This window comes from Chrysemys picta, chromosome 5 (genome assembly GCF_011386835.1).
Source record: "Chrysemys picta bellii isolate R12L10 chromosome 5, ASM1138683v2, whole genome shotgun sequence".
Lineage (NCBI taxonomy): Eukaryota > Metazoa > Chordata > Testudines > Emydidae > Chrysemys > Chrysemys picta.
In genome coordinates, this window is record NC_088795.1 from 55,312,797 (window position 1) to 55,338,145 (window position 25,349).

The 25,349-nt window shown below is 41.4% G+C and overlaps 1 protein-coding gene across 4 annotated transcripts in view; it reads right to left on the minus strand.

Moving 5' to 3' along the window:
- The window catches only part of FREM3 (FRAS1 related extracellular matrix 3), a 125,144-nt gene that overhangs the window by 21,405 nt on the left and 78,390 nt on the right, over nucleotides 1-25,349 (minus strand). For all 4 annotated transcript variants that reach the window (XM_005284465.4, XM_042850284.2, XM_065597761.1 and 1 more), the window contains 5 exons: nucleotides 20,143-20,394; nucleotides 10,046-10,195; nucleotides 6,194-6,403; nucleotides 4,396-4,593; nucleotides 3,180-3,344 (listed from right to left, as the gene is read on the minus strand). In XM_005284465.4, the coding sequence (XP_005284522.4) occupies nucleotides 3,180-3,344; nucleotides 4,396-4,593; nucleotides 6,194-6,403; nucleotides 10,046-10,195; nucleotides 20,143-20,394 (975 nt within the window). The remainder of the gene's footprint in view (nucleotides 1-3,179; nucleotides 3,345-4,395; nucleotides 4,594-6,193; nucleotides 6,404-10,045; nucleotides 10,196-20,142; nucleotides 20,395-25,349) is intronic.

Below are 25,349 nucleotides of genomic sequence, written 5' to 3' on the forward strand. Positions count from 1 at the left end.
AGCCCCCGCCCCCCCCAAGACCCCGCCCTCCCGAGCGCCACGCCGCCTGAAGCCCCTGCCCCCCCTCCGAGCACCATGCCGCCCGAAGCCCTGCCCCGCCTCCGAGCACCACCCGAAGCCCTGCCCCGAGCATCGCCTGAAGCCCCCGCCCCAAGCACCACACCGCCCAAAGGCCCCCCACCCCGAGCGCCATGCCGCCGAATCAAAATAAATAAATAAATAAATAATCGAGTGCCGCCTTGCCCCAAGGTGCCGCCCCAAGCACGTGCTTGGTCGGCTGGTGCCTGGAGCTGGCCCTGAAAAGCGTGCGACTCTGAGACCGAAAGGGTTAAGCAACTTGCAGGTTAAATTACCTAAATTCAACCTTTAAAGACATATTAGAAAAGTATGTAAATTGTAATTGGGGCCATTCCTTATAAATAGTCAACAAAGCTATGTTAGACAGACCAGCATGTTGAAATGTAGACTTGTATTGTTAGAGAACTGGAAGAAGATAGTGATTGTATTGGTCTGTGTTTTTTACTTTGTTAGAGGTTAACAATATAACCAGACAGCTCCTGTCTGCCACTATATTCCATTGATTCAGAGATGAAACGATGATATCCTCCTCCCCCCAAAAGCAACCACAGGTCATACAGGATCTTCTCAAACCCAGTGTCAGACCCTGCTGCAGTCTCAGCTTCCCTATTCTCATATAAACTAGCATGCCAACTCACCAGTCAGTGCATCAACAAAGCTCCCACCAGTGTCAGTATTTCATTTTTCCCCCAAGGGGTACATTTATTGTTCGAATGCAAAATTCAACATCATGGGGGGGGGGGGGGATGGAGACATTGGAGTCACTGCTTCATCTGGTTTGTTCTGGTGGAACCTCTGGATCCGGTGCATACTCCTCCTCAGTTGGATCAGGGGACAGGTCCAGTTGCCTTCTCCAAGAGAAGGGAAGGGGTGACTTCTCTAGCAGACTGGACCAACTCTGAGGGACAGTACTGGTCCCCCAGGCCCCAGTATGGCCAATAGGATGGATCAAAGTGGGGTTGTGGAGGTCTCCATGGCACAGTGTAGCAATAGTTTTGAGGCAGATGATGAGGTGGAGATTGGTCCCAAGCTAGAGCAGGCCTTCTGCCCAGGAAGGTGTGTCTTTGGAGGAGGTAGTAACGATTCATAGGACAGCTCAGAATCTTCTGATGAGGAGAAAGCCAATTCCAGATCCAACAGCGGTACAAATGGTGCCACCAGAGGGAAATTGTAGCCAAAAGATGGAGTGGGAGACAGACCCCCTCCCAAAGGTCAACTCTCCTGGTGGAGTCAGAACTTCTCTCAAAAGGGAGGGATCCAATGGAATAGCAGACACCGGGTCTGGGACAGTGAAGATCTCCTCAGGAAGAATATGGGTCTTGGCTCTTAGGTCTGTCCAAGTTGCAGTAGAGATAAAATGTGCCACAGCCATAGAAGACAAAGATGGTACCATGGGTAACCAATGCTCTTGGTGATCAGTCTTCATTGGGGCTGGCAGATCCCAGAGGCATCAGTGCTGCCGGGTTGTGATCCAGTGTTGATGGAGCCCTAGACTTGTGGGCTTTCTTGTCATGCCTCTGAGACTTAGTCCATCCTAAGTTCTCTTGGGCTGAGCTTAGAGACTTGCTCATCTTAGGAAGGGCTGTATCTGACTTATTTGAAGTGGATTTCAAGGAGGATTTGCTCTCATGTTTATGAGAATGCTCCCTGCTTTCCCGACAAGACCCTGTGGTCCCTTGCTTCTGAGTTGGACCTTGTGGTAGGAGATGCACTCCTTGCTGAGTCAGGCTGACGCACAGTGGGGGTCCCTCGGCCTGGGTCCAACTGCGGCCTCATGGCCCTGTCCATTAGGTGCTTCCTACAGCTCCGAGTGCTTCCCAGGTACGACTGAGGAATGAACAGCAGGTACTGCAGCTTGTCATAACGTGGGCTTCCCTGAAGCAGCACAGGCAGTGTTGGTTGTCATCACTGATTGAGAAGGATCGCAGGCAGGAAGCACAAATTTTGAAGGTCGGAGTACTGAGCATAGTCCAGTACCCAAACAGGGTACAAGTTGGGGGTGCTCCCCAGGTCAGGGAGGCTAACACTAAAATCTATCAGATAAAACTTTAAAACTCTCTAACTTCTAAAAACTATTTTCAGATATTTAAATATATGTTCACAGATAAAAAAAATGAAGCTGAAGCTTTGGACTCTGGAGGTTCCAACCCAGACCATGCGGTGGTGAAAAGAAACTAGAAAGGTGGTCAATTCACACTGCCCTTGATCTCCTTAGTTGGATGCACAAAGTGATCCAGGGCACATGTGTGGACCAACAGACACTGCTTTCAAAATTCTCTGGCTCTGGGAGCATGGAGCGCATGCATATCTACAGTAGAATACACATAGGCCTGGTCCACACTAACCCCCCACTTCGAACTAAGGTACGCAAATTCAACTACGTTAATAACGTAGCTGAATTCGAAGTACCTTAGTTCAAACTTACCGCGGGTCCAGACGCGGCAGGCAGGCTCCCTCATCGATGCCGCATACTCCTCTCGCTGAGCTGGAGTACCGGCGTGGACGGCGATCCCAGAAGATCGATTGCTTACCGCCGGACCCGGAGGTAAGTGTAGACTTACCCATAGAGAGGGACCAGCACTCAAAGAAGAATTGCTGTTCACCATGTATCATTACACAAGAACAGAGGGAAATTCAGTGAAATTGAAAGGTGTTGAATTCAAAACCAATAAGCAGGAAATACTTCATACAATTTGCCTGTGGAACTCATTGCTACAACGTCGATATCAGAAATGTAGCAGGAAACAAAAATGGGTTAGACGTTTATAAGGGTAGCGAGAGTATTCAGAGTTATAACAGTAAATACATAACAAACAACAAGATGCTTTGAAGGGATTAAACTTCTTGCTTCATGTGTAAACCAATTTCTAAACTATTGGGATTAGCAGGAAACTTCCCCTATAAATGTCAACTAGAGGGTTTCTTGTCCCTTCCTTTGAAGCATCTGGTACAGGCCTCCGTTGGCGATGGGATACTGGACGAGATGGACCAATAGTCTGATCCAGAATAGCAAGTCCTATATTCCAGCTTGCAGCTACTGCTGTGGTACTTCTTTGAATTTGTATATTTAACAATAAACACAAAGATGCTTAAAAACTCACTGTCTTCTTCATCCTTAATCTTGATCAGGGTCTCTTTTTGCTCCCCAATGGAGGCACCAAGCGTTGAGGTACTTTTTGGTGTTCCAAGCACTAGTCTGAATTCTTCCTCTTCTTCATAAATTACATCATCCTCCAGTATTACCACACAGGGCTTCTCAATCTCTCCTGCAGAGAGGGGATAAAACAGGCGTTATGATCACTCTCACATGTGCTTACAACCCAAGTGCAGCACAAAAGACCCCGTATAAAAACCAAATGCACCTAACTAATTTAAAAAAAACAAAAACAACTAATCTCAAGAGAGTGGAAGCAAACAATGTAGTTCTAGGATAGGGTAACTCAGACCTTTCTGCTAGTTCTATTTGATATCACTCAGCATATTTTCAGTATGGTTTTCATACCTTCCAGTATCACAACTGGCACTAATGGGTGTCCTCAGAGGCACTCAGTTGAGAGACCAAGGGTTGAGTGATCACATAGACTGAGCCTCCTTCTTACCCTTGGAAGGATGGTTAGGATTGAGGTATATTTGTGGGGCGGCATAAAAAACGCTCTTTGGTCAATAGAAAATTCTGTCTCCAGGGCTGTTAATTCCCATTAAACACCTTTCATCAGTACTGTGTACTTTGAGAGACAAAAAGATGTCAGACCTAGTCTTTCCACTGAGAACTAGGACAGAAAGCCATAGTCACTAGCAGTGAAGGAGATCATTGACCAGGGTAAAACTCATTTTATTGGAAAATTAAGTGTCTTAAAAAAAAAAAAAAAAAAGGATGAATCCGGGATCCTCATGGACCGGTCCTGTGGTGTTTGGGTGCAGCCCTGAAGAGAGCTGCTTGCCAATAATCACTGCTGTGCTCCCATTGAAAGCATCAGATCTCTCTTACTCTCATGTTTTCGGTATACGTACTCTGCTTCAGAAGGATAGCAGGGGGAACTCACTTAGGTAGTTTGATTTCTCTTCCTTCCCCATTTTTGGATATAAAATATTTGAAAATACTGAAGACTGAAACTGTGGGTACAGAGCTCTTTGCTGAAAGCCTGTGCTGCTGCAGCATGTGACTTAATAGCCAGTTGGCATTATTTATATTGAGATTCTGCCCAAAATGTTCTAGGCGCTCAGCTTTTATTCATCAGCAGATGAGTCTTTTCCTCAAAAGCACTGAGAGTAACTATTCCTTCTGAGGATCTCCAGTTCTCACGGGAGAGATTTTACCTGGGAGAAACACCACTACAGAGTCATCTGTGTTTGGTCGCTCCTCATAGTCCATCATGACTTGAGCAGAACCTTGGCGAGTGTAGCAACGGACGGTAGATTTATGGTTAATATCACCACCACGACAAATGACAGCCACTAACTGTCCATCTTTTTCATTCACTGTGTACCATGGTTTCTTGAACTGGACTTTGGGTACTGAAAACAGAAGATTTTACACATTTAATTGTCAAGTCCTCATGATAAGAATGCCCATGGCATATGGACAGAGGATGCTGGTTACATTCTGGAAGAGAAATATAGGACATGGACCCATTTCTCCTCATGGCTGTCTACAGCAATCAAAAGGGGTTCAGCTCAACAAGTGCTTTTAAAATAATACAGATTTTAACTCCAGAAGAATTAAAACACTTTCAATCTATATCGACTGAGCCACTGACTCAGTTTATCCTTATCCTGCTCATCTTATCCTGCTGTCTACACAGCATACTAGTCTGCACCAAAGCTGTGTAAACATTAGTCCACATTAGCATGCAGTGCACTAACTGGCCCATATGGACCTTGCTGGAGTGCACTAGAAGTTCCCTGGTGCACATTAATATAGTCTATTTCAAACACTACTATATTGATGCTCATTTGACTAGGGAATTTCTAGTACACACTAGCAAGCTCCACATGGGTCAGTCAGTGCATGACACACTAGTGCACACTAGAATGTACAGTCCTCTGGCGTGAAGTAACACATCTTCTAGACAAGCCCTTAGACTCTAATGACCTCACTGCCTTTCTTCCAAAAAAACAACCACCCCAAACCAACCCAGCAGCTGAGAATTTGGTGTATTTTGATCTAATCTCTTTCTGAATGATGGGATTATTTTTGGTAAGTATAAGGAGTCTTTTCCAGTCTGAGATTTAGCATGGAATTGATGTAAAAGAGATTGAGCGGCACAATCCTGCTCCTTCTGAAGTCAGTGTCAAAGCTTCAAAAAGGTACAGGGTTGGGCCTGGTGGTTGCAAATTTCACACAGCATGAGATTGGAACTAAACTTTGAAGAGTATGTTTAGAGACCAAACTGGCCTAGAACTATGTAACTTCATTTATTTATTACAATGGTGTTAATCTGCAGAAACTTGAGACCCCAAGGGATTATACCTGGCTACTTATCAAATAGCCAAGTGCTCTGAAAGGCATTGTGCTGATTATTAACTAATGTATAAATTTTCCGTTTGTTATCTCATTGTAAGCAATGCAAGTCAGTGAGGTAGTCTTACTCCTCAACAAAAGAGGCACTACATGTCGTTTGATAGAGCTGCCTTTGAGCATCAAGATTTGTACAATCATGTGTGAAACCTCCTTTGAATTTTGCGGTCCAAACTCTTATACTAACACTTTAGCTGGATAACTCACCACTTTTACAGTTTCGTACTGAAGGCCTCAGTACCATTGACATGAACATTCATTTAATGAGAAAATTCACCCTAGTGCAGCAGGCCCTGGCGAATGATCTTACATGTAACTCTAGAAGGGCAACGTGAGCCATTTATACTTGTCCAAAAACACCATTTTCAAACACATAGTGAACCAATGAACAGGCTGGAGTATGGACGACAGACTTACTCCAGCTTGTGCATAGCGTCCATTTTCCATCATGTCAGCTAAGGCAGAATTTCACTATAATGAACTGCAGTACATAATTATACATGTAACAGTTAACACTATTGCCAGAAGATTTCCTGGATCTTGTGTGTGCACTTTAAGTACTAGAAATTAAAAAAAACCTTCTTGCTTTACACTTACAGTCAGTAATGCTGTCATTGATGAAGATGGTAGTTTTGCTAGGCACCCCAAGCACTGCGTTCATGGGCATACGGAGAACCAGCTCAAACTTCTCTGGACCCTCCAGAACAGGCTGCCCCAGGTCATCGAGGATAGTCACTCGGAACACCTGCATCTTGACTCCAGGAGCAAAGTCCAGATTCCGGCTGACGCCCACGTAATCAATTCCAGCTGTTTGGGAAGCAAAAAGTACATGGTCACTCATTGCCATTTATTAAGGTTTTACCATTTACTTGTGGAATATGTTCACAAAATCAAGACAATCTGTGCCTTATTTTTCTGAAGAGTATTTATTTTGGATTTTTGTCACCTGTAAGTTAAAAAAAGAACAACGACCATAAAAAGCAAAAACAAACATAAAGGTCCTGATCCTCATTTGCACGAAAAGCTTGTCTACCCAGCAAGTTACTGTGTGGCAAGCCAGGGTGTGAATCTACAGCGCACTAGATGTGCAGTAACATCCTGTATGGACACAGCTACAGTGCACTGAAAGTCGTGGAGGGCAGATTGTCTTACTACAGTTCTCCCAGCTGCACTCCAGGACTTGCACTGTGCTGTAGCAATGTCCACACCGAATGTTATTGCACGGCCAGTTGGTGTGCTGTAGATTCACACCCTGGCTTACCATGCAGTAACATCCTGTGTAGCAAGCCCTAAGGCCACTTTACTTCACTCTGGCAGTGCAAAAGGACTAGAAATGTGTCTCTTTACACTGCCAGAATGGTATAAAGTGGCCTTGCTGTAAATGAGAATCAGGCCCATAGTTCATACAGTTTTAAAATAACAATTTGGCCAATACATTGAGCATCATGCCCATGGACCGTATTTGCTCTTAATCGTGAAATAGAATTACTCGGTGATCAGAAGCAGTTTCTGAAGTATTACTTTACAGGTTAGCTATTTAAAAATAAAAAGGAACAGACTACAGTAATTCCACACAATCACTTGGGCTGGAAGGGGCTGGTGAAACCCATCTCCAGCACAATGCCAGGATCACTGTATCCACAAAACATCCCTACCTCAGGATCTCATCATTAAGTGTTGACTTTCTATATATATATATATATATTTTTTTTTTTTTTTCTTACAGTAACTTCAATACTGGTGAAAAGTGCTGGATTGACATCCTTTAGGGATGAATATTCGCTATTCACAGAAGAGGTAAAATAAAGTCTTGACTGGAAGATTTTCATAGATGGTAACTCCACTGCTTCCCTGCCAAGCACGTCCCATAGCCAAACTGATTTTATTCTGATTCCACAGCTCTTTGCTCTATTTATTCCAAACTTTTCTCCTTCACTGCACCTTAAATGCACTATTTATCACCTTTGATCAATGAGAGCAATCATTTTCCTTTCTCCCCACAGCAGATTGAACATTATTATTTATACGCTGCTATCATTTCTTGCCTCGGCTATCTTTTCGGCAAACTCTGAAGATAGTGGGTTGTCAGATGTAGATCTCGGCAGAATTTGACTTACATGTTTAGCTCTCTTAACTTTTCTTTACCTTCACATGTATATGTGGACGTCCACATCGTGAGACACTCCAACAGTAAAAAATAGTGTGTCACTGCAACTCTCACAGTTCTTCAAACATGTTATAGGCACTACTTTTCATTAAGAACTTAGTCCTCACCAATTCTGAGCTTTATAAAATGTTATTTTGATTTATAAAATTATTTGGAGTATAAAAATTTGTTGGAAAAGTTTCTTAACCAAATATTTCCTGCTTGGGTATCTCACATAGATCCAAATGGAATTTCATCAAACTTTACAAATATTTGAGAAAGGCAGAAATATTTTTTTCAGAAACAGTAAATGCCTGAAAATAAGGGGTTATAACTGAAGTGCCTCCTCAAATCAGACATGTAACATCCTGAGTACAACATTATTAAATTGCTTTGTAGCCAGCACAGAACCCTACAGGAATCCAATAGCAATAAAAGCCTCCATTTCTTCCTGAACAAACAAAGAGCCTTAGGGCATGTCTTCACTACCCACCGGATCGGCGGGTAGCAATCAATCTATTGGGGATCGACTTATTGTGTCTAGCGAAGACGCGATAAAATCGATCCCCGATGGCTCTGCCGTCGACTCTGGAAATCCACCGCGGCAAGAGGCGGAAGCGGAGTCGACGGTGGTGCGGCAGCGGTCGACTCGCTGACGTCCTCACAGCCAGGTAAGTCGACCTAAAATACGCAACTTCAGCTACGCTATTCACGTAGCTGAAGTTGCGTATCTTAGGTCGACCTCCCACCGTAGTGTAGACCTAGCCTTAGTATTTACCACACAACATGGTGTGGTGTCTAATTACTTTCCTGACTCAGGGCTAGTCTACGCTGGCAACGCTAAAGTGCTGCCACGACAGCACTTTAACATGTCTTGTGTGGTCGCAGCGCAGCGCTGGTGCACTGTTTACACTGGTGCTTTACAGTGCTGCAACTTGCTGCGCTCAGGGGGGTGTTTTTGCAGCGCCGTTACAGTAGTTCCATCCAAACCCTCATTTCTCCTATTTCCCTGTATGGATATCATAAGTATTTAATTAAATGCCACTTGTACCTATTTATTTTTACCTATTTACCCTTTATTACTTGTTATTTTGGCACCAGCACTGACCATTTATCGCACACTTATTAAAAAAAGAAAAGACTGCTTTCAACTTGATTAATGGGAAGGTCACTGAAGCATTATTTGTCTTTTGCCAGCATATCACCAATGAGGAGGAACAAATTATCCTGTTTGCTTCCCAATACCTAGCAGTTACCACAACTGCTCTTTATGTTACTGGCTGCTTAATTAAATTCAAACAAACAGCATCCCAGCAAAACTCCATCCTACCCAAATGCTCCCAAAATCCCTCAAAGAGATTGTCTTTACAACCTGGCCAAGCGATGAGCTATTTTGCAGATGCAGTCAACAGATCTGGGCTACTTTGGATCAAAGTGAGGAAGGGAAAGTCCCAGGGCTCTCATGGAAAATGCAGTGCCAGCAGTTTCCTCCCTAATAACGGAGGGAGATCCAGCTTGTATACCCTCTGTTCTCTGCAGCTGTGGCAATATTAAATGGGAAAAGAGGTAGTCTCTAAGGTAGACCAACCCCAACCCAGTTAGGGCTTTATAGGTTAAAAAAATAATTACACCTTGAATTACACTCATGAACCAACAGACAGCCAACACAGATCACAGCGCACTGGTGACATGTGATCCTGGTGAAATACACCAGGTAAGGAGTGGACATTGGCATTCTGCCCCATGCAGAGCTCATTGCAGTAATCTTATTACGAGGTGACAAAAACATTGATAACAGCAGTGAGGTCTGCATCCCATAGAAGAGGTTATAAACTCTTTACTAGATGCAGCAGGAATAGAGCCATCCTGGCCACTGTATCTTATGATCATCTAAAGCAACTGGAGGCCTAACAACGCCCCTAAGTTGCAAACTCAGGTGACCAATGGCAGAGGAACATACTCAAAGGGGACAGTATTGTCTGTGCCATCTGTTCTAGTTGCTTCCCCCAGCCTATCCTCATCACTTCAGTCTTGTGTGGATTGAGCTATAGTCATCTTATTAACATTCATGCCCCAGACTATCAGATGTTGGTGAATGAAATCTGCACTATCTGAGTCAGACATAAAACTGGGTATTATCTGCCTGCTGAAAACACCAGATTCCACACTTCAATAACCCTGCCAATAGCCTCACACACACACATTGAATCAGAGGAGTGTCAAGAATAAACCCTGATAGCACCCCAAGTGAGTACAGATCAGAGAGAAATCTCAAATAAAAAATGTTGTTCAAAGCTACTCACCCTCCGCTGATACTGGCTCAGTTTTCCTGGAACGTGCAGTGACGGAGGCCGGTTTGGAGAGATCTGTTCCAGTTCTCCAGACACGAACTTCAACGTAACCAGCACTTTCATCCACCCGATATTCAGTGTCACCAAAGTATAAAGCAGGTTCTAAACACAGGGAGAGAGAAAGAGGGGAACAGAATGGATACAGGGTAAATTTTCCAAAGAGCTTTTTTCCAAAGAGCCTCATTTGTGCACATGTAAATATGGGGACATGTACTTGCACTCTGCAGGCACACACAGCTGGTCACCTGTACCTGTACGCCCACTTTCAATGCTCTTAACACCTACATAGAAACAAGTGTTAGGAACTGCACCTGCGAAGCCCATTGACACCAATAGAGTTTGCAAGTATAAATTCCAACACTTGTGAGCACACAGGTATTAAATAACTGAACATGTGCATGCAGGTTAGAGTGTGTGCAGAGGCATGTATGTGCATTTTTTGTCCTCACAAGTGGAGGGCATGCTTTGAAAATGTGCTTTTAAGAGTGAGAAAGTATTACATTTCCTGAAGGTTTCTGATTTTCCCCTCTGTGACGGGTAGTTCAGTTTAAGAACCTCAGTATTCATTCTAGCAGTTTAGCTTCACACCAGTTCAAAAACAGTACTTTATGTAGCCAATAATCTGTGAATCTGTGGGGGTGACCCTCACAGTATCTTTTCTTTTAACTAAAATAAAGTAGAAACATATCTGAAACTTACTATAAAGCAAATTAAAAAAAAAATCCCCAAAAATCCCAAGTCAAAGGGATATGTGCATTGGGGGGTAGAGTGTGTGTGTGGGGGGAAGCAAATGGAACTTCAGATATTAAAACTTCTGTTTTTAATTATTATCAAAGCAAAATTTTGACATGGACATAGCAGTTTAAAATGTAATCTTTCTTCTCTCTCTCCTGCGATCCTCCTCCCGCTGCCAATGTGACAAACTGGCCTTAATTTTTAATGGGGAGGGGATGGAGTCTTAAGATCCAGATCAGGGAAAAGATCAAAGTTAAAATGGGTTTAAGCAGTCACCCTGTTGTTTAGAGTAAGAGATCAAACATCACAAGACTGTTTCAAACTAGCAGTAATTTAGCAGCTTTTAGCAAATCAGGGTGGCTTGTGGAGGTAAGCAATGTCCTCTGAGTCCCAGCCAAAAAGCATGAAGCCTGCACTGGGGGTACTTTGCACTATAGGAAGGTATAACACAACGTACAGTGTCTCCTAGCCTCTATTTACAGCTTCAGCTATTTCTGTCATCTAAACAATAGCTGTCTTTATATTATGACATGTATTATCTGAAATCAGGTTTACTACAGCTTGACAAGTTTTTCCCATGCTACATATTATTACTGGTATGTATTAATGCCTAGAATAGGTAACACCTGTAAGATCAAGGTAATACGATCTGTTTTCACACTGAAACCGGCACCTTTTTAATGGTAATCACTTTAGTGGCATGAAAATTTAGATGTCAGTTTAATACTTTGCACTTATTCAGTACCTTTCAGAGGAAAGCTGCATAAGTGCCATTATCCCCACTGAATAGCTGGGTAAACTGAGGCACAGAGGGGCTAAAGCTCAAATTCCCATAAATGGCCAGTAATGCAGGGTGGCTTGGTTTTTGGTGCCCAGCTGGAGACAACTAGGGCCTGATTTTCAGAGATGCTGAACCTGCACAGCGCCCAATGACTTTAGTTGTGGGTGCTTAGCATCTTTGAAAATCAAGTCCTAGTCTATTATGTTGGGCACCCAAAAATGGAGACACTTCAAACTAGTAACCACTTTTGAAAATTTGGGTATAAGTGACTTGTCCAACTCTGCACAGGGGGTCAGTGGCAGAGCCAGGAAAAGAATTTAGCTGTGCCTTTCGAGAATGGGAGCAGCATCTTTCAACTAACCCTTGCCACAGGCATTATCTGCTTCGTATACACACACACACACACACACACACACACACACACACACACACACACAAATCAAATAGCCATCTGGCCTAAATCCAAACATTTGCCATCCAAGCTGTCAGACATCTTTAGGTACATGGGGGAATTGTGTCGAGTCACTGAACTGTGAACTCCTGTGTTACTTTACTAACTGAGTAAAACCTAATCATCCCAAGGGACTCTCTGTTGCTGTAGAGGAGACAAGGAACCTAGCAGGCATTATTAAGGAAGGTACAAGTGTTCCAACTGAGGCTTCATGCATATTTATTTGCAGCCTTTTGACAGATTAGATTTAAATAGACAAAAATAAGTTCTTCCTCAACAATCTGTGTAGTAGTAAGACTGACAAAATATAGACATTTTGGGATGGAGATATCCAAGGAGCGATTTCGATATGAAATCAGGGGCTTTTGTTTACAACAGTAAAGGCAGTAATCACTTCCCTTTTTTCCTTCAGAAATGTGCAGACTTCTGTAGCATTCAAAACAGAAGTTTTGGGTGCTCTGCTGGATCACATTTCAGACACTGTGGTGACCATAATTACTACTCCATTAGAAACCCCACCTCCCCCACCAAAAAAAAAAAAAAAATTAAAAAAACCCACTAAAGGTCTCAGGAACCTCCAGGATATTCTGACATTGCTCTAGAAAGTAGATGAGAGTTTGAGGATAAAGTAAATGACTTCAAGGTGCCCTATTCTCCTCCCACAGAATACGAGTTACTCCTACTGAAGTCATGGGGAATTATTCATATCCTGAAGGGGAAGAATAGGATTCCAGATATCTAAATATTTGGGTGCTCCTTCCTGGCACATCTATCAGATTAACCAGTGACTAATAGTACACTATACACCAAAAAAAGGGTTATTTAACAGTGTAGAACATAAAAAGATTAAGTCTACTGAAGTCAAATGGAGAAATTCCTGATTTACATCAGTGTAACTGGAATCAGAATCTGACCCATTGTCTCTGAATGGACAGGGAACATAAATTTTTTTCAAAAGCCCAATATAAATAGTTTATTGTAATCATTCTAATTGCTTGGGGAGTGCAATCTTATAGAAATTGTGATTTTACTGATCTTGTTCACAAAGTACACTTGCCATTGTGCAATGTATTATAGTTCCTAAAAGGACAGCTAATAAGCTGTGCAATTTCTCTTCCCTTCTCTTCCTCTCCCCCGAAAAAGAGATTGCCCCAGATATTGTACTTATTTGAAATTAGCCTGGTTCATTTGCTCTATTGACATAGAAATTGGCTTTCAAATACCATATGTCCACTTTCTCACAAGTGGCTTAACAGGTTTTGAAGTATGAATGGTAAATTCCTTTAAACTTTCAAGAGATCAAGCAATTTAACTTTCTTGCAGTCCAGGATAACGGTCTTGAGCTAAGCCTTCATATGTCAGACTCAGTGGTGCAAGTAGAAATCATTTATTGCCGGTACACTGCACTCATGGGAGGGACACATGACCTCCCCACGTGACCCCCACCACCACTCCTCCCTGCCCCGCCCCCAGCCAGGGCCCCCACGCTCTCCCCGTCCCCTCCCCATGATCCACATCTGTCCCATGTTATCTGGGTGGGGAGGCTCAGTCCTCCTTCCACTGCACCGGAGACTTCTGCTGTACAGACCCCAGGCAGGAAGACTCAGGAGAGGCAGCTGATGGAGGGCTGGAGGCTGGCTCCTCCTGTGTCTTTTTGGTATGCTGTACCACCCTACTTATATCTTACCAGTATGTGTACCGTACCACCCTACTTGCACCACTGGTCGGGCTCCTTAACTAAAAGAGTAGAGTAGCGTTTTCTTTTTTTAATGCACATGTTGTGTCTACAAATATATGTACTGCAAACTCATTACAACTTAAGGGATCAACACTGCTTCCATTGAAAATGAGCCTATAGTTTGGAAATGGGACTTAATGAAAATTTGACGACCTGTTTATTGCATTGTTCTTCCTCTCCTGATGCTTTCTACTGTTTGTCATCTCCATTGTAAAACCTTGTCTTAAATTGGATTGTAAGCTTTTTGGGACTGGCTCATACTCTCTCATATATGCCAAGTGCCTACCGCAATTAGAAAATGATCTAGATTGGGACTTCTGAGCCTAAGTCTAATAACAATGAAAAACAAAAATACGTATTAAAACACTGTTCTTAATTTCTAATATTTGTGCTTACTGTAAGTTTCTAAAGGACAGGTAACTATGTACTTCTCATAATTCAAATGAATTTGTTTTTCATGCAATCACAATATGTCTCAAGAGAATAGTTCCTTGTGTTTATGTACATACTGTGTGTCCTTAGCACAGACTTGGAATTTATAGCATTATCAGTATTATATCAGTCTGCGAATGTCTTTTAATCTAGATACATGTATTCTCCTAGAAGTAGCAGACACACATAGTCAGTAGACTATGAAACAGACATGACCTTAAGGAACACGACACTTGTCATGCCTCAATTATTACAGGGCTTTAATCGCTTGTCTCTGAAACATAATCCACTCTCACTATGTGGACCTAAACATACTGCCAGTACCCTCTATACAGTTGATCTTAAAAATAACGGGAGAGGAACAGAAGCCTATCTAACATATCGTTTCATTTGTATTAATAACAGATAACCAAAACACAGGGAGCTAGATTCCCAACTGAGTTAAAGCCACATGCTTTTTGTAAAATTATAACTGTGAAGCCAAAGAGATTCCCCTAGTTTTAATGACCATGATTTTTAAAAAAAAATTCTTTGCATTCAGAGGACATATGCTAGTATGTCCCCTAAAAATGCCTGGGTAGAATTTTCTATAGCGGTAACTCAATTTACAAAGAAACATATTTGGATTTTAAACAGCAGATATTAAGTCAAAGGGGGTGAAGGGATCCCAGCCAAAGTAGTTTATCTTGAAATGCAGCAGATTAATAAAGAAAGCAACTAACAAAGGAGGTCATTCAAGTTTTTTGTCCTCTTTTCCTATCCTTTTCCTTTCCTGCCAATAAAGAAACTATCAGTTTAATTACTAACCACTTAATTACATGAAGTAGAAGGCTTCTAAGCTAACTAATAATCTTTACTGATGGTCATGAATTGCCATAAACAAACCATTCATTCAAAATCCATATCCTAGTTTTCAAAAAGGCCTATAAAGTGTTTGCTCAGGGCAGACAACCTGGCATTCCCTTAACTATTGAAAAAACAAAGTTATGGTCCTGCAACCTGCTCTATCTGTGATGCTACTCAGGCACTGCCAAAGAGCTGATGAAGATTTCTGCTTGCTTATAAAATTATAAATTGTTTGCACCTCTTTCTTCAGAGCTCATTATTGAACAACTGGTTCCTTTGTTTGGTTACACACAGTTAGACAGCATGTTCCCACATAATATGAAAAAGATACAGAACCTAGAGTTTACTAGGATATGATCAAGGGCCTGTTACAAAACCCTCATTGTCTACTTGTATGTAGAGAACTTAGATCAAAGGACTGGCATTTTGTCTTGACTACCTGTTTCTGCTACTTCTTTAATATTTGAACAAACAATTTCCTTTACTTAAATGCTACCTGTGATGTTACTGGTATGTGGAGTACTAATTAGCTTTAGAAATGCTTATGCTTTAAACCTTTTCATCTGTTGAGCTAAATCAAACTGATGCCTATGGAGGCTTCACATGAGTCCCGAGACCTAATTATGAGTTTTCTCTGGGTATTTATAACACATATAAGATGCTACTCTGTACCTGTATTGACATAATGAAGGCCCTGATCCTGCAACAACACTGGCAGGCAGAGCCCTGCATCTGTGTAGAGTCCCATTGACTTCACCTGCACATGCTGTTGCAGGATCGGGGCCTAGGAGAAGTGACAGAAAAGTCTAGTAGAAATATTATTTCAACAAACAATTACAGGGCTCTCTCGTTATAAAGCTCTTCATTTTAAGGAACCACTTGATATATGCCTCTTAACTCTATTCAAATCCATTTCAAGCTCTTTCTAACATTCACTCCATTATAACATGCAAAATATATATGTATCCCAAGCAAAGATGGGTCAAAACTAGAACCTCAGATTTGAAACCCTTCAGAGTCTGAAGGAGTGCATGACTGGATATGAATCAGCTCCCATGATGTTGGTCCCATGTCAGAACTAAAACCTGAAGGAGCCAATGTTTGGAAGCAGGCAAAAATTCCACAAGATTTTGGCTCATGATGGTGAAAAATCTCATGGAATCTGGTGATCTCAAGATTTTTGAGACTGGGCAGAAATCTCACTGGAGCTACTTGCAAGATACTAGTGCTATCTTGTACCCACCCTAAACCTAACATGGATCTGTGTCTGAACACCATCTCTTCACCTTTATTCTAGCCCCAGTACTAGACTTACAGAAAGGGAATACTGCCTCAAATTATTGCACTGGTGTTTGAATGGCTGACATTTACCTCAGCTACACCATCTTTACTGTTAGAACAGATTTTCTGTAAGACACTGTTTAATTTGTTAAAGGTGCCATATAAATATTTAAATAGCACTAAATGCAGTAATAAAACTTTCTACAAACACCTGTAATGTTTACTGCTAACATTTGAATTCACTTTCTTTCTGTTGCAAGGAGAAAGCTTAGGTTGATTACCCTGTGTGGCTCTGTGACTCTCACTGACATGTTGGAGCTCTAGAAATTCTTATGTCGAGCAGCCCCTTAGTTCAAGGCTCTAGTGATCAAACATATCTCTTAGTGCTGACACGCTTGATAATGGATTATCCGAGAACCCAAACCTGTTCCATTAAGCATTTTGAGAAGTGTAAAGCAACAAACACAGGAAATAAAACCCAACACTTTGTTTCTTTACTTTCAGGAATCCTCTGGAAAGAAATCTTTTAAACCAAATCTTAAAAAAAAAAAATTCTTTGGGTTTGATCACGCACAGTGCAGTTACCGAGTGTTGTGCATACACGTGCAAGGTAAAAAATGATTACTGGTACAGGTCGTGCACATGGAGCCTGATCCAGCATTAGTGAGAGAAGTGCAGTGTGGCTGCCAAGTTGCTCATGACTATTAAAGCATAAGAGAAGCCTTGCTAAGCTTCTTATTAGAATGATAAAGATCATGCTTCTACTTACCTAGCCCTCCAAGGGTCAAATCCTACGCTCACTGAAACCAATGGCAAAACTCCCAGTGACTTCAATGGTACCAGTTCAGCCCCATAGAGGCTAATATTATGCACTCATCTGAGTGCTCAAGTCTGTCTCCTCAGACACATCTGTTCTCTACTCACTTATCCCATTTGTACCCTGTGCATTTGCAGCGAAGGGCATTCAGAGCTGAGACTGTACCATTCAGCGTGGAGGACTATGGCTAGCACTTCCCCTTAATCTTATCTGCCCCAAGTGCAATCTCCACTCACAATTGTGCTGGAGTGCAACAACCTTCTGCACCATGCAACCACTTAACAGCATCTTTTCTTGTAAAATCAAATGCTTTTTATACACAGAGATGCCTCTGTTTGAACCAACTATGGACTTTTTTGGCTTAGCTCACACTCCGCAACACTGACCATTTCTTGATTTATACCTCTGAAAAGCGCAAGGTGAAAGGCACTGGAGAAGCAGGCACCATGACTGCAACTTTGCCACTAGCTCCAGAGTCCTCTTTCATTTGTTTTTGTCAGACCAGCTCCTCTGCTCCTTCCATTAGGCTTTGGTGCAGCTCAGAGGACTAAAAGAACTGTGGCACAGTGCACCTAGTCACGAGTAATTTGGTCAAAGAACTCTGTGCTGAGTTACCAAAGAAATTAAACACATTATTTGGGAGGCTTGAGCATACTCTTTGTATCTGTTGTTTTTAGCTTTTAAAAGCTATCATTCTTATTCCAGTAGGAAAGAGGCATTTTTCTGGTTTGAGAGTGCCTGCAAATCCCGTTAAGCGTAACAATTTGAAATGTCAATTTGGCCCAAGTGTTCTGTCCAAAGCTCAAATCCAACGCCAGCTACCAAAATTTGGGAGACAGAAAGTTGTTCAGCTTCTCATCTCTAGATCCAAAACCACCTATGTAGTTTTGGTTTCCAGATCAGATCCCACAACAGCAGGGGCCTGTTTTCTGGATCCAGTTCAGATTTGGCTCAGGATAACTGAAATCTCATGAAATCATCCAGTCTCAGAAGACTTCAGTCATTTTGGATCAAACTCCTCCAAGGACAATTCACAAGACTTCTGAACCTAAGCCCAAACCCTAGTTCAGGCTGAGACACAAATGTCAAACCATAGCTGAAATTAAATCCAGATTTTGTCTAAACACCACCTCCTCAGACTACTATTAGCTCTTAAAAACTCCTCTCTTGAAATCTTGAAATCAATGTTTCACTTTGAAGTCAATGGGACTGCTCAGATGCTTATAGTTAAGCATATATTTAAGCTGGACTGAGGCCTTAGAAAGTTCTATGACTAAAAGAGACAAGCAGAATAGCCTGACGCAAATCAAGGACCGACAAGAGGCAAGCTGCACAACAGTGGCAATTCTCAGTTGCACCCTTTGATGGCATTAAGCTTGAGACAAGCACATAGCATGGGAAGCAGTTTTTAGCTACAGCTACTAAGTGGATTTTTTTTCCATGAAGGTAAAAAAACCTGGTTTTTAAATCTGGAAAAGCTCTTTTCTTTTCATGGTGGCTTAATTCGTCCTTTATGCTCTCTTCCTGTTCCCAAAATAGGATAAAGGAGCAGCGATGTCACTGTCAGCGGAAATTACAATGGCTTTTAGACAAGCATCATCTAGTTAAAGACCATTACATTTTCATTAACTTAAATACCTTGGCCAAATTCATCCCTGATGTAACTCCACTAGCTTCAGGAGAACTGCACCAGGGATGAATATGACCCATTCTCCTCTTTTCTTCATTTGAGAAAACAACATATGATCTGTCCACATATCAATTTGCTAGTGTCTGTCTTGAATAGCTGAATTTCTGCAGGACAGGAAAAGTTAGATAAAAACAATGCTTAATAGTAATACTTGTTTCTGGATCCTGGTTTTATTAACATCTCTGCTTCACTTAACATAGTGAAGTACATTTTTATTGTGGTGCATAGAAAGTTAAGCCCAAAATTCCCATGACTATTGAAAGGAGTGCTATGCTTTGAGCCTCACTGAAAACACAAATCACTGCTTCAAGAGTTCAAAGATGCCCTACTCCTATACCTGATCACTATGGAGTATAGTAAGGTGATGTGGTTAGTTAGTGCACTAGCCTGTTGCCTCTAAAGATCAAGGTTCAAATCCTGTTTCTATCACAAGTGAAAAATTGTTTTATAGTCAGAGCCTAAACCCGAAAGACTCTCCTTACAAAATCTCTGCCTAAAACAACACAATTAGATTCTGATCAAAAAAGGACTGGATTAGCGTGGATAGTGAAGATTAGTATTGAAATACATCCGATAAACTATGCAGCTAAAATACATTGCTCGTCCTTTGCTGTCTCTGTATCGTATAACCAGATCCTGAACCAAATTCTTTTTCTTTCTTTCTTACCATCTCATAAAAACACACAATATCCATATCTTCCCAATAAAGTGATTAAACTAAACATACCAGGGTACAGTGCGTCATAAAATAAATGAGCCATTCCCAGCTGCCTACTATCTATTTCTAATCTTCAACCTCACCTAACAATAAATAGTAAAAATTCTATCCAGGGAATGGTACTTCACAGAGAAAAAAGTCTAATGCTAGATATGGATTGCATTCTGAAAACTAGACTAATCCTACATCTGTGCAAAATATTCAAAATAAGCATAGACTTGTACCTCAGTGATACAATAGCCAGTCTAATCTAATAGATCAATCCTTGGTTAATAAAATTGCAAGACTGCTCCTAGATAAGGAATAAAATTCAGTGTAATCCTGGACTCTTTACTTCAGTAAGAAAATAGCTAGTGTAAACCCAGATCTATGATTCAGATAACCATTTGATCCTAAACCTACACTTCAATAGAACAAGCAGTTACTCCTAGGCCTATGCCCTTGTATCATAAAATAGTTTAACCTTAGCTTTGTGTGATGGAAAAATACGGTGAAAAAAGGCACCTAGCACGATAAGATCTACAAATGAAAACAGAATAAAATTGCTTCTGCCTACTCACCATCCTCTGTGCTAGCCAGGATTACCACTTTGGTGCTAGGAAATTTAGTGCCGATTTGCCCACCAATCGGCACGCTCAGTGTGACATTGAAGGTCTCATCTTCCTCATACAAGGAATCATCAATAATGATGATGCGACAAGTTTTCTCTCTCTGGTCCTTATCAAAGTGGATGATGCTGGTATGATCTTCAGGACGGGAGATGTAGTCAGAATAGGATAACACAGTGGAGGGATTTGTGCCTGTGGCAGAGCCTACATTGGGGGTGCGAGGGAGAGGGAAGAGAGAGAGAGAGAAAATGAATGAAAGGGAATCAGAATATTGAGGAAAAACCAGTACTTCCACACTGAAACACAACAAAAAATGGTTTAAATGTATTTTATGCTGGTGCTGAAGTATAAATATATTAAAAGTAATTCCTTAAACACAGGTAAAAATTTGTTGAGTTCTCACAATTAACTGCATAAAGTGTTAATATATTTCATGTCTTGAATAATATGCATGGAATAATGGGTAGCCACTTGCATTTTTATTCCTATATGTGTGTTATCACAAGAGTAAAAACAAACCTTTTGCTTCTTGAAGTTACATTTTTTTAAACTATTAAAACTCATTTGACACAACAGTGAACGAATGCATTCCCTTTGAAAAGTAATTTTAAGTTGCAGCATTGTTTTTTAAACTAACATCTATGGGTCAGATCCTGCAGCTCTTTTTTAAGCGTGACTATGACTTCAATGGACTTCCTCAAGTATAGATGAGAGCAGATTTTGGCCTGTAACAAATTGAACATTACTTCTGATCTTTGTTGTACAGGATACTCAAATACTGGGATGTCAAGAGTGTGTATGCAAAAATTAATATATTGTAATGAAATAAAGCAACTATTTATTTCTGTCCTGGAAGAAAAAGACAATTTCATTTTATCATCAAGTTGAGAAAGCACACAAATTCTCTGCCTGCAAATGGTGCCTGGATTGGACCCCCCCACATTGTTGAAAGGTGATGATCAGTAGACAAATCTACATCTAGACAAATCTTCATAAATCCTTTTGCTCATTAGAACTGCTACATTTTTACTACGAACAAATCCTTTAAGGATCGATCTTGTATTGCACACCCAGAATGCTCACTGAAGTTTAAGATTAGGATCTCAATCAAACAAATGGTAGGAATTCAGGCTCAACTTCCATCTCGCTGTAATTACTAGGACATAAAAATCACTCTGGCTGACAAATATATTTACTTAATCTAAACACTGTGAGCCAAAATTTAAGACTTAGATGCCTAAAGTGAGACAACTAAATCTATTTTAAACACCTTAAGTAGCTGGCTGATCCTCCAGAGGGCTGAACAAATTCTCATCTTGCAGTGACACCATGGTCCCCAATGTGCAGACTGGGTCTTTCATGTGTCAGACAGGTACATGTAAGAACCTTTCAGGGATAGGAATGCATTAGGATAAAAAATAACAGTGAAGTGGAGGCTGCCACATTTAGGGCTTTGGCTAAAACTCTGTTTTACTTGCAACCAGTTTGCTGGCCACATAGAACAACATAGCAATTAGGGTAATTGACTGTCTATTTGGGCAAAATGGCCAGTATTGCTAAGGCCAGACAGATTGACAGCCCACAGGGATGCAAAGTCCTAAATCGCTCAGTGAGATCTTTTGTGCCCCAGCATACCACAAAAGAGGAAGGGAGGGGAATGCTAGTAAACCCCTGCAAATCTCTCGTAAAGGAACAAATGACCTTTGAGTCCTTGACTTTCTAAAGATTCCTGCCAGTCACGGAGGCTTTCTGAGTATGACAGCCAAGGTAAGGAGCAAAATGGAAGGAGAAGACTTTAAACAGACTTTCTGAACTAGAAGTTAAAAAGAAAAAAGGCTACAAAACTGAGAATGAGCTTCCATTTTTCCTGCTCAGAGAGCATGCAGAATGTTGATATCACAGGCTTTGATTAGCTGATAGAGGACTTCTTTCTACATGAAAAAGAGTCATCAAAATCTCCACATTTCATTGCTCAGACTAAATGCCAGCATCTATCTAAGCTTAGTTTCATTTATTAATGGTGATGACCTGATCTTTATGAAATCTAGTCCCCTAGTACATTTTATTTTTAGCATCAAATAGTTATCTGGTATATATTATAATAGGCAGCATTTTGCCCTCCTCTGCCATCTTCCTTTTTCAATTTATAGTAAATTCAACAATAATCAGCTCCGACAGACAGATCCAGAGATTACAGCATTATCCTGAGTGCATTGTGTATGTAGGTAAATTCTGTTGGGAAATTTAAGATTTAAAAACAAAAAACCCCTCTGTGATATAAATCTAATTCTCAGTGCTCTGCCTGTATTCATGAAAGTAATTCCATACGTAGTATCAAATTAGGAATGAGCACAATTCCAGTTGCATCTCGAAATCCCTAAACTTTTGGGGAAGCTGGGATCTGGGTCTGCATTTTGCAGCTGTCATCTACCTTTATATGATATGTCTATATTGCTGCTGGGAACAAGGCTGCTCAAGGAGACAGACTCGCACTAGCTTGGCTTGAGCTAGGGCGCTAAAAATAGAAGAGTGGCCTTTCTGGCACTGGTAGAGGCTCAGGCTAGCCACCTGAGCTCAGACCCAGGGGATTGGGTGAGTGTGAGCTAGGATGCTAATCTGAGAGTCTGCAATGCACACACTATTTTTAGTGTGTTAGCAGAAGAGTCTGTCTGCTCAGGCTGGGAGGCACATTCCCAGCTGCAGCGCAGATATACCTGTAATGACCCACCCAAAAATCTGGATCTGAATTTAGGGAAAGTTTGAATCAAAATCTGGATCTGATCTTTGCAGCTCAGGTCCATCTCTTCATAAAATGCCCTATCTAATGAAGTAGGGTAACAACTCTGTTGAAAAGTATTATGTTTTAAAGTACTGAGGAAAACAATTTGTGGAATGTCCTATGTCCATTACCTACAGGAAAGAGAAGTGGAAATCAATGCCTTTGATGTGACAATTTTGAAATATAAATTCCTATTAAAGTATCAGTTTAGATCAGTGATTCTCAAACTTTTGTACTGGTGACCCTTTTCACATAGCAAGTCTCTGAGTACAACCCCTCTTATGAATTAAAAACACTTTTTTATATATTTAACACCATTATAAATGCTGGAGGCAAAGCAGGGTTTGGGATGTAAGCTGACAGCTCATGACCCCCCACATAATAACCTCACAACCCCCTGAAGGGTCTTGACCCTCCAGTTTGAGAACCCCTGGTTTAGATGATGTTTCATATACAGTAAAAGGATTAGGTATCCATTACCATGCAGTATGGTCCCACGGTCACTGAAGTCAATGAGACCACTCATACCTAAAATTAGGCACATTCTAAATTACCTTGCTGAATCAGGACCTATATCATCAACAAAGGATACGTAGTGAAATGTTTTCAATTAGAAGTTTTGTTGTTGGTATTTCTGCTTCACCTAATTCTACTGTGAAGCTGTTGTAAAGAAAAGCTGAATGGCGCGGTAGAGTTTTGATTATCCTTCTGCTTCACTAGGACAGGAGAAAGGAAAATGCCTGAGTATAATTATAAAGGGATATGACACCGTTCTCCAATCAATCCACTATCTGGCCCCTGTATGTATGTATGTATATATATGTATATTTGAGCTGCCTGAATCTCTCTCATTGTCTCTCTTTCTTTAAGAAAAAAAAAAAAACTTCCAAAATGCTGCCTGCCTCTGACCGAGTTATTAACCAACCATAATTTCTCAGGATGTTTGAGACATTAACAGTGGTGAGGAATACAGGTTTTACTATATTCTGTGGAAAGGCTCCACATCTTTGGCTTCTCCTCCCCTCCCCCGCCACAAACTGATGTATTCTTCCCCTTCATGGAGGTAAAACTACTTTCTCCCTTCATTGGGAAGCTCATCCAATGATAAAGATCTTGTTCATCAATGAAGAACTGTTTATCCTTAGAAAAAGCAAATGTGAAAAGAAAGAAATTTATATAAATGTAGTGGCTGATTTTTTTCAATAAAAGAAACAGCATTAAAGTATGTGGCTGACAACCCCGCACAAAGATTTAGACAAACAGATACAATCTGTGTGTCATATACTGCCTATAAATGTCTTATTAACACTGAGAATAACTCTCCAGATTATGAAAGAATTTCTCCTCAACAAACCATATGCCTTTGCTTTTTGACCATCTAGCTGAGGTCACCGGGACAGTGATTTCACTTTCTTTTCAGCATCCATCCAAACTTGCGGGTGTTCAATTAGCTTCATTCATTTATAGCACAATATGCAGGGGTAAAATGTGTCAGTTTTTGTCCTTCCACACTGCAGAAGAGAAAATTCTCACTCCAGTAATCAAATAAAGGGCCAAACTGCATCTTTCCCTCACATGGAAAACCCATGAGAGGCTTAGAGGGGTCAAAACACTTGGTAAGGTTCACCTCACAGAATCTTTTCCCCCTCAGTGAGAGAAATTTGGGGGTTCATGGAGGATAGAAGTATGTTGTCTGAATCCCAGATTCCCTGGATCCATAGAGAAGGGAATCCCCAGTCTTGTGGAATCCTAGTTTGTTTGTCTTCGTCTTCTGCCTGTCCAATGCAACTTGGTTCCCAGAAGCCATATTATTGTAAAGTAAGAGTGTGCAACACTGGATCTGATCCTGTGAGGTGCAGAGTGCCCTTAACTCTACTAGGAGCAAAGCTGCTGAGTATCTTCCAGGATCAGGCTGACAGATTATACAAGCTTTCCCTCTTTCATGTAGTCTACATACACTGAGATACTAAAAGAATATTGCATTTTACAATATAAAGAGGAGTTGCGAGAGCTACACCTATGCAGTACATCTGAATCACTTTAAATCACCATATCTGCATGTGCAAATGTGTCAGTGACTGAATTGTGGACAGTCCTGCCTAATGCTTGGAGCAACAGTCCTGCCTACCAGTTAGAGCTGAATCCAGATGGGGCAGGTCCGAGTGAAGCCAAAGCTGGGAGTCCAAGGCCGAAGCCTATGCCAAAGGCATTGCAGTTCGAAGGTGGAGCCGAGGGTCTGAGCTGGGAGTCAGAGGTCAGGAAGGAGCTGGGGGCTGGAGCAGGCTGGGGCTGGGGCACAGGGGCAAGGCTAGAGGCAGTGGAAGTAGGGACAGGAACAAGTGCCGCTGCAGGCAAGGAAGCCTGCTGCTGCTACTGAGCT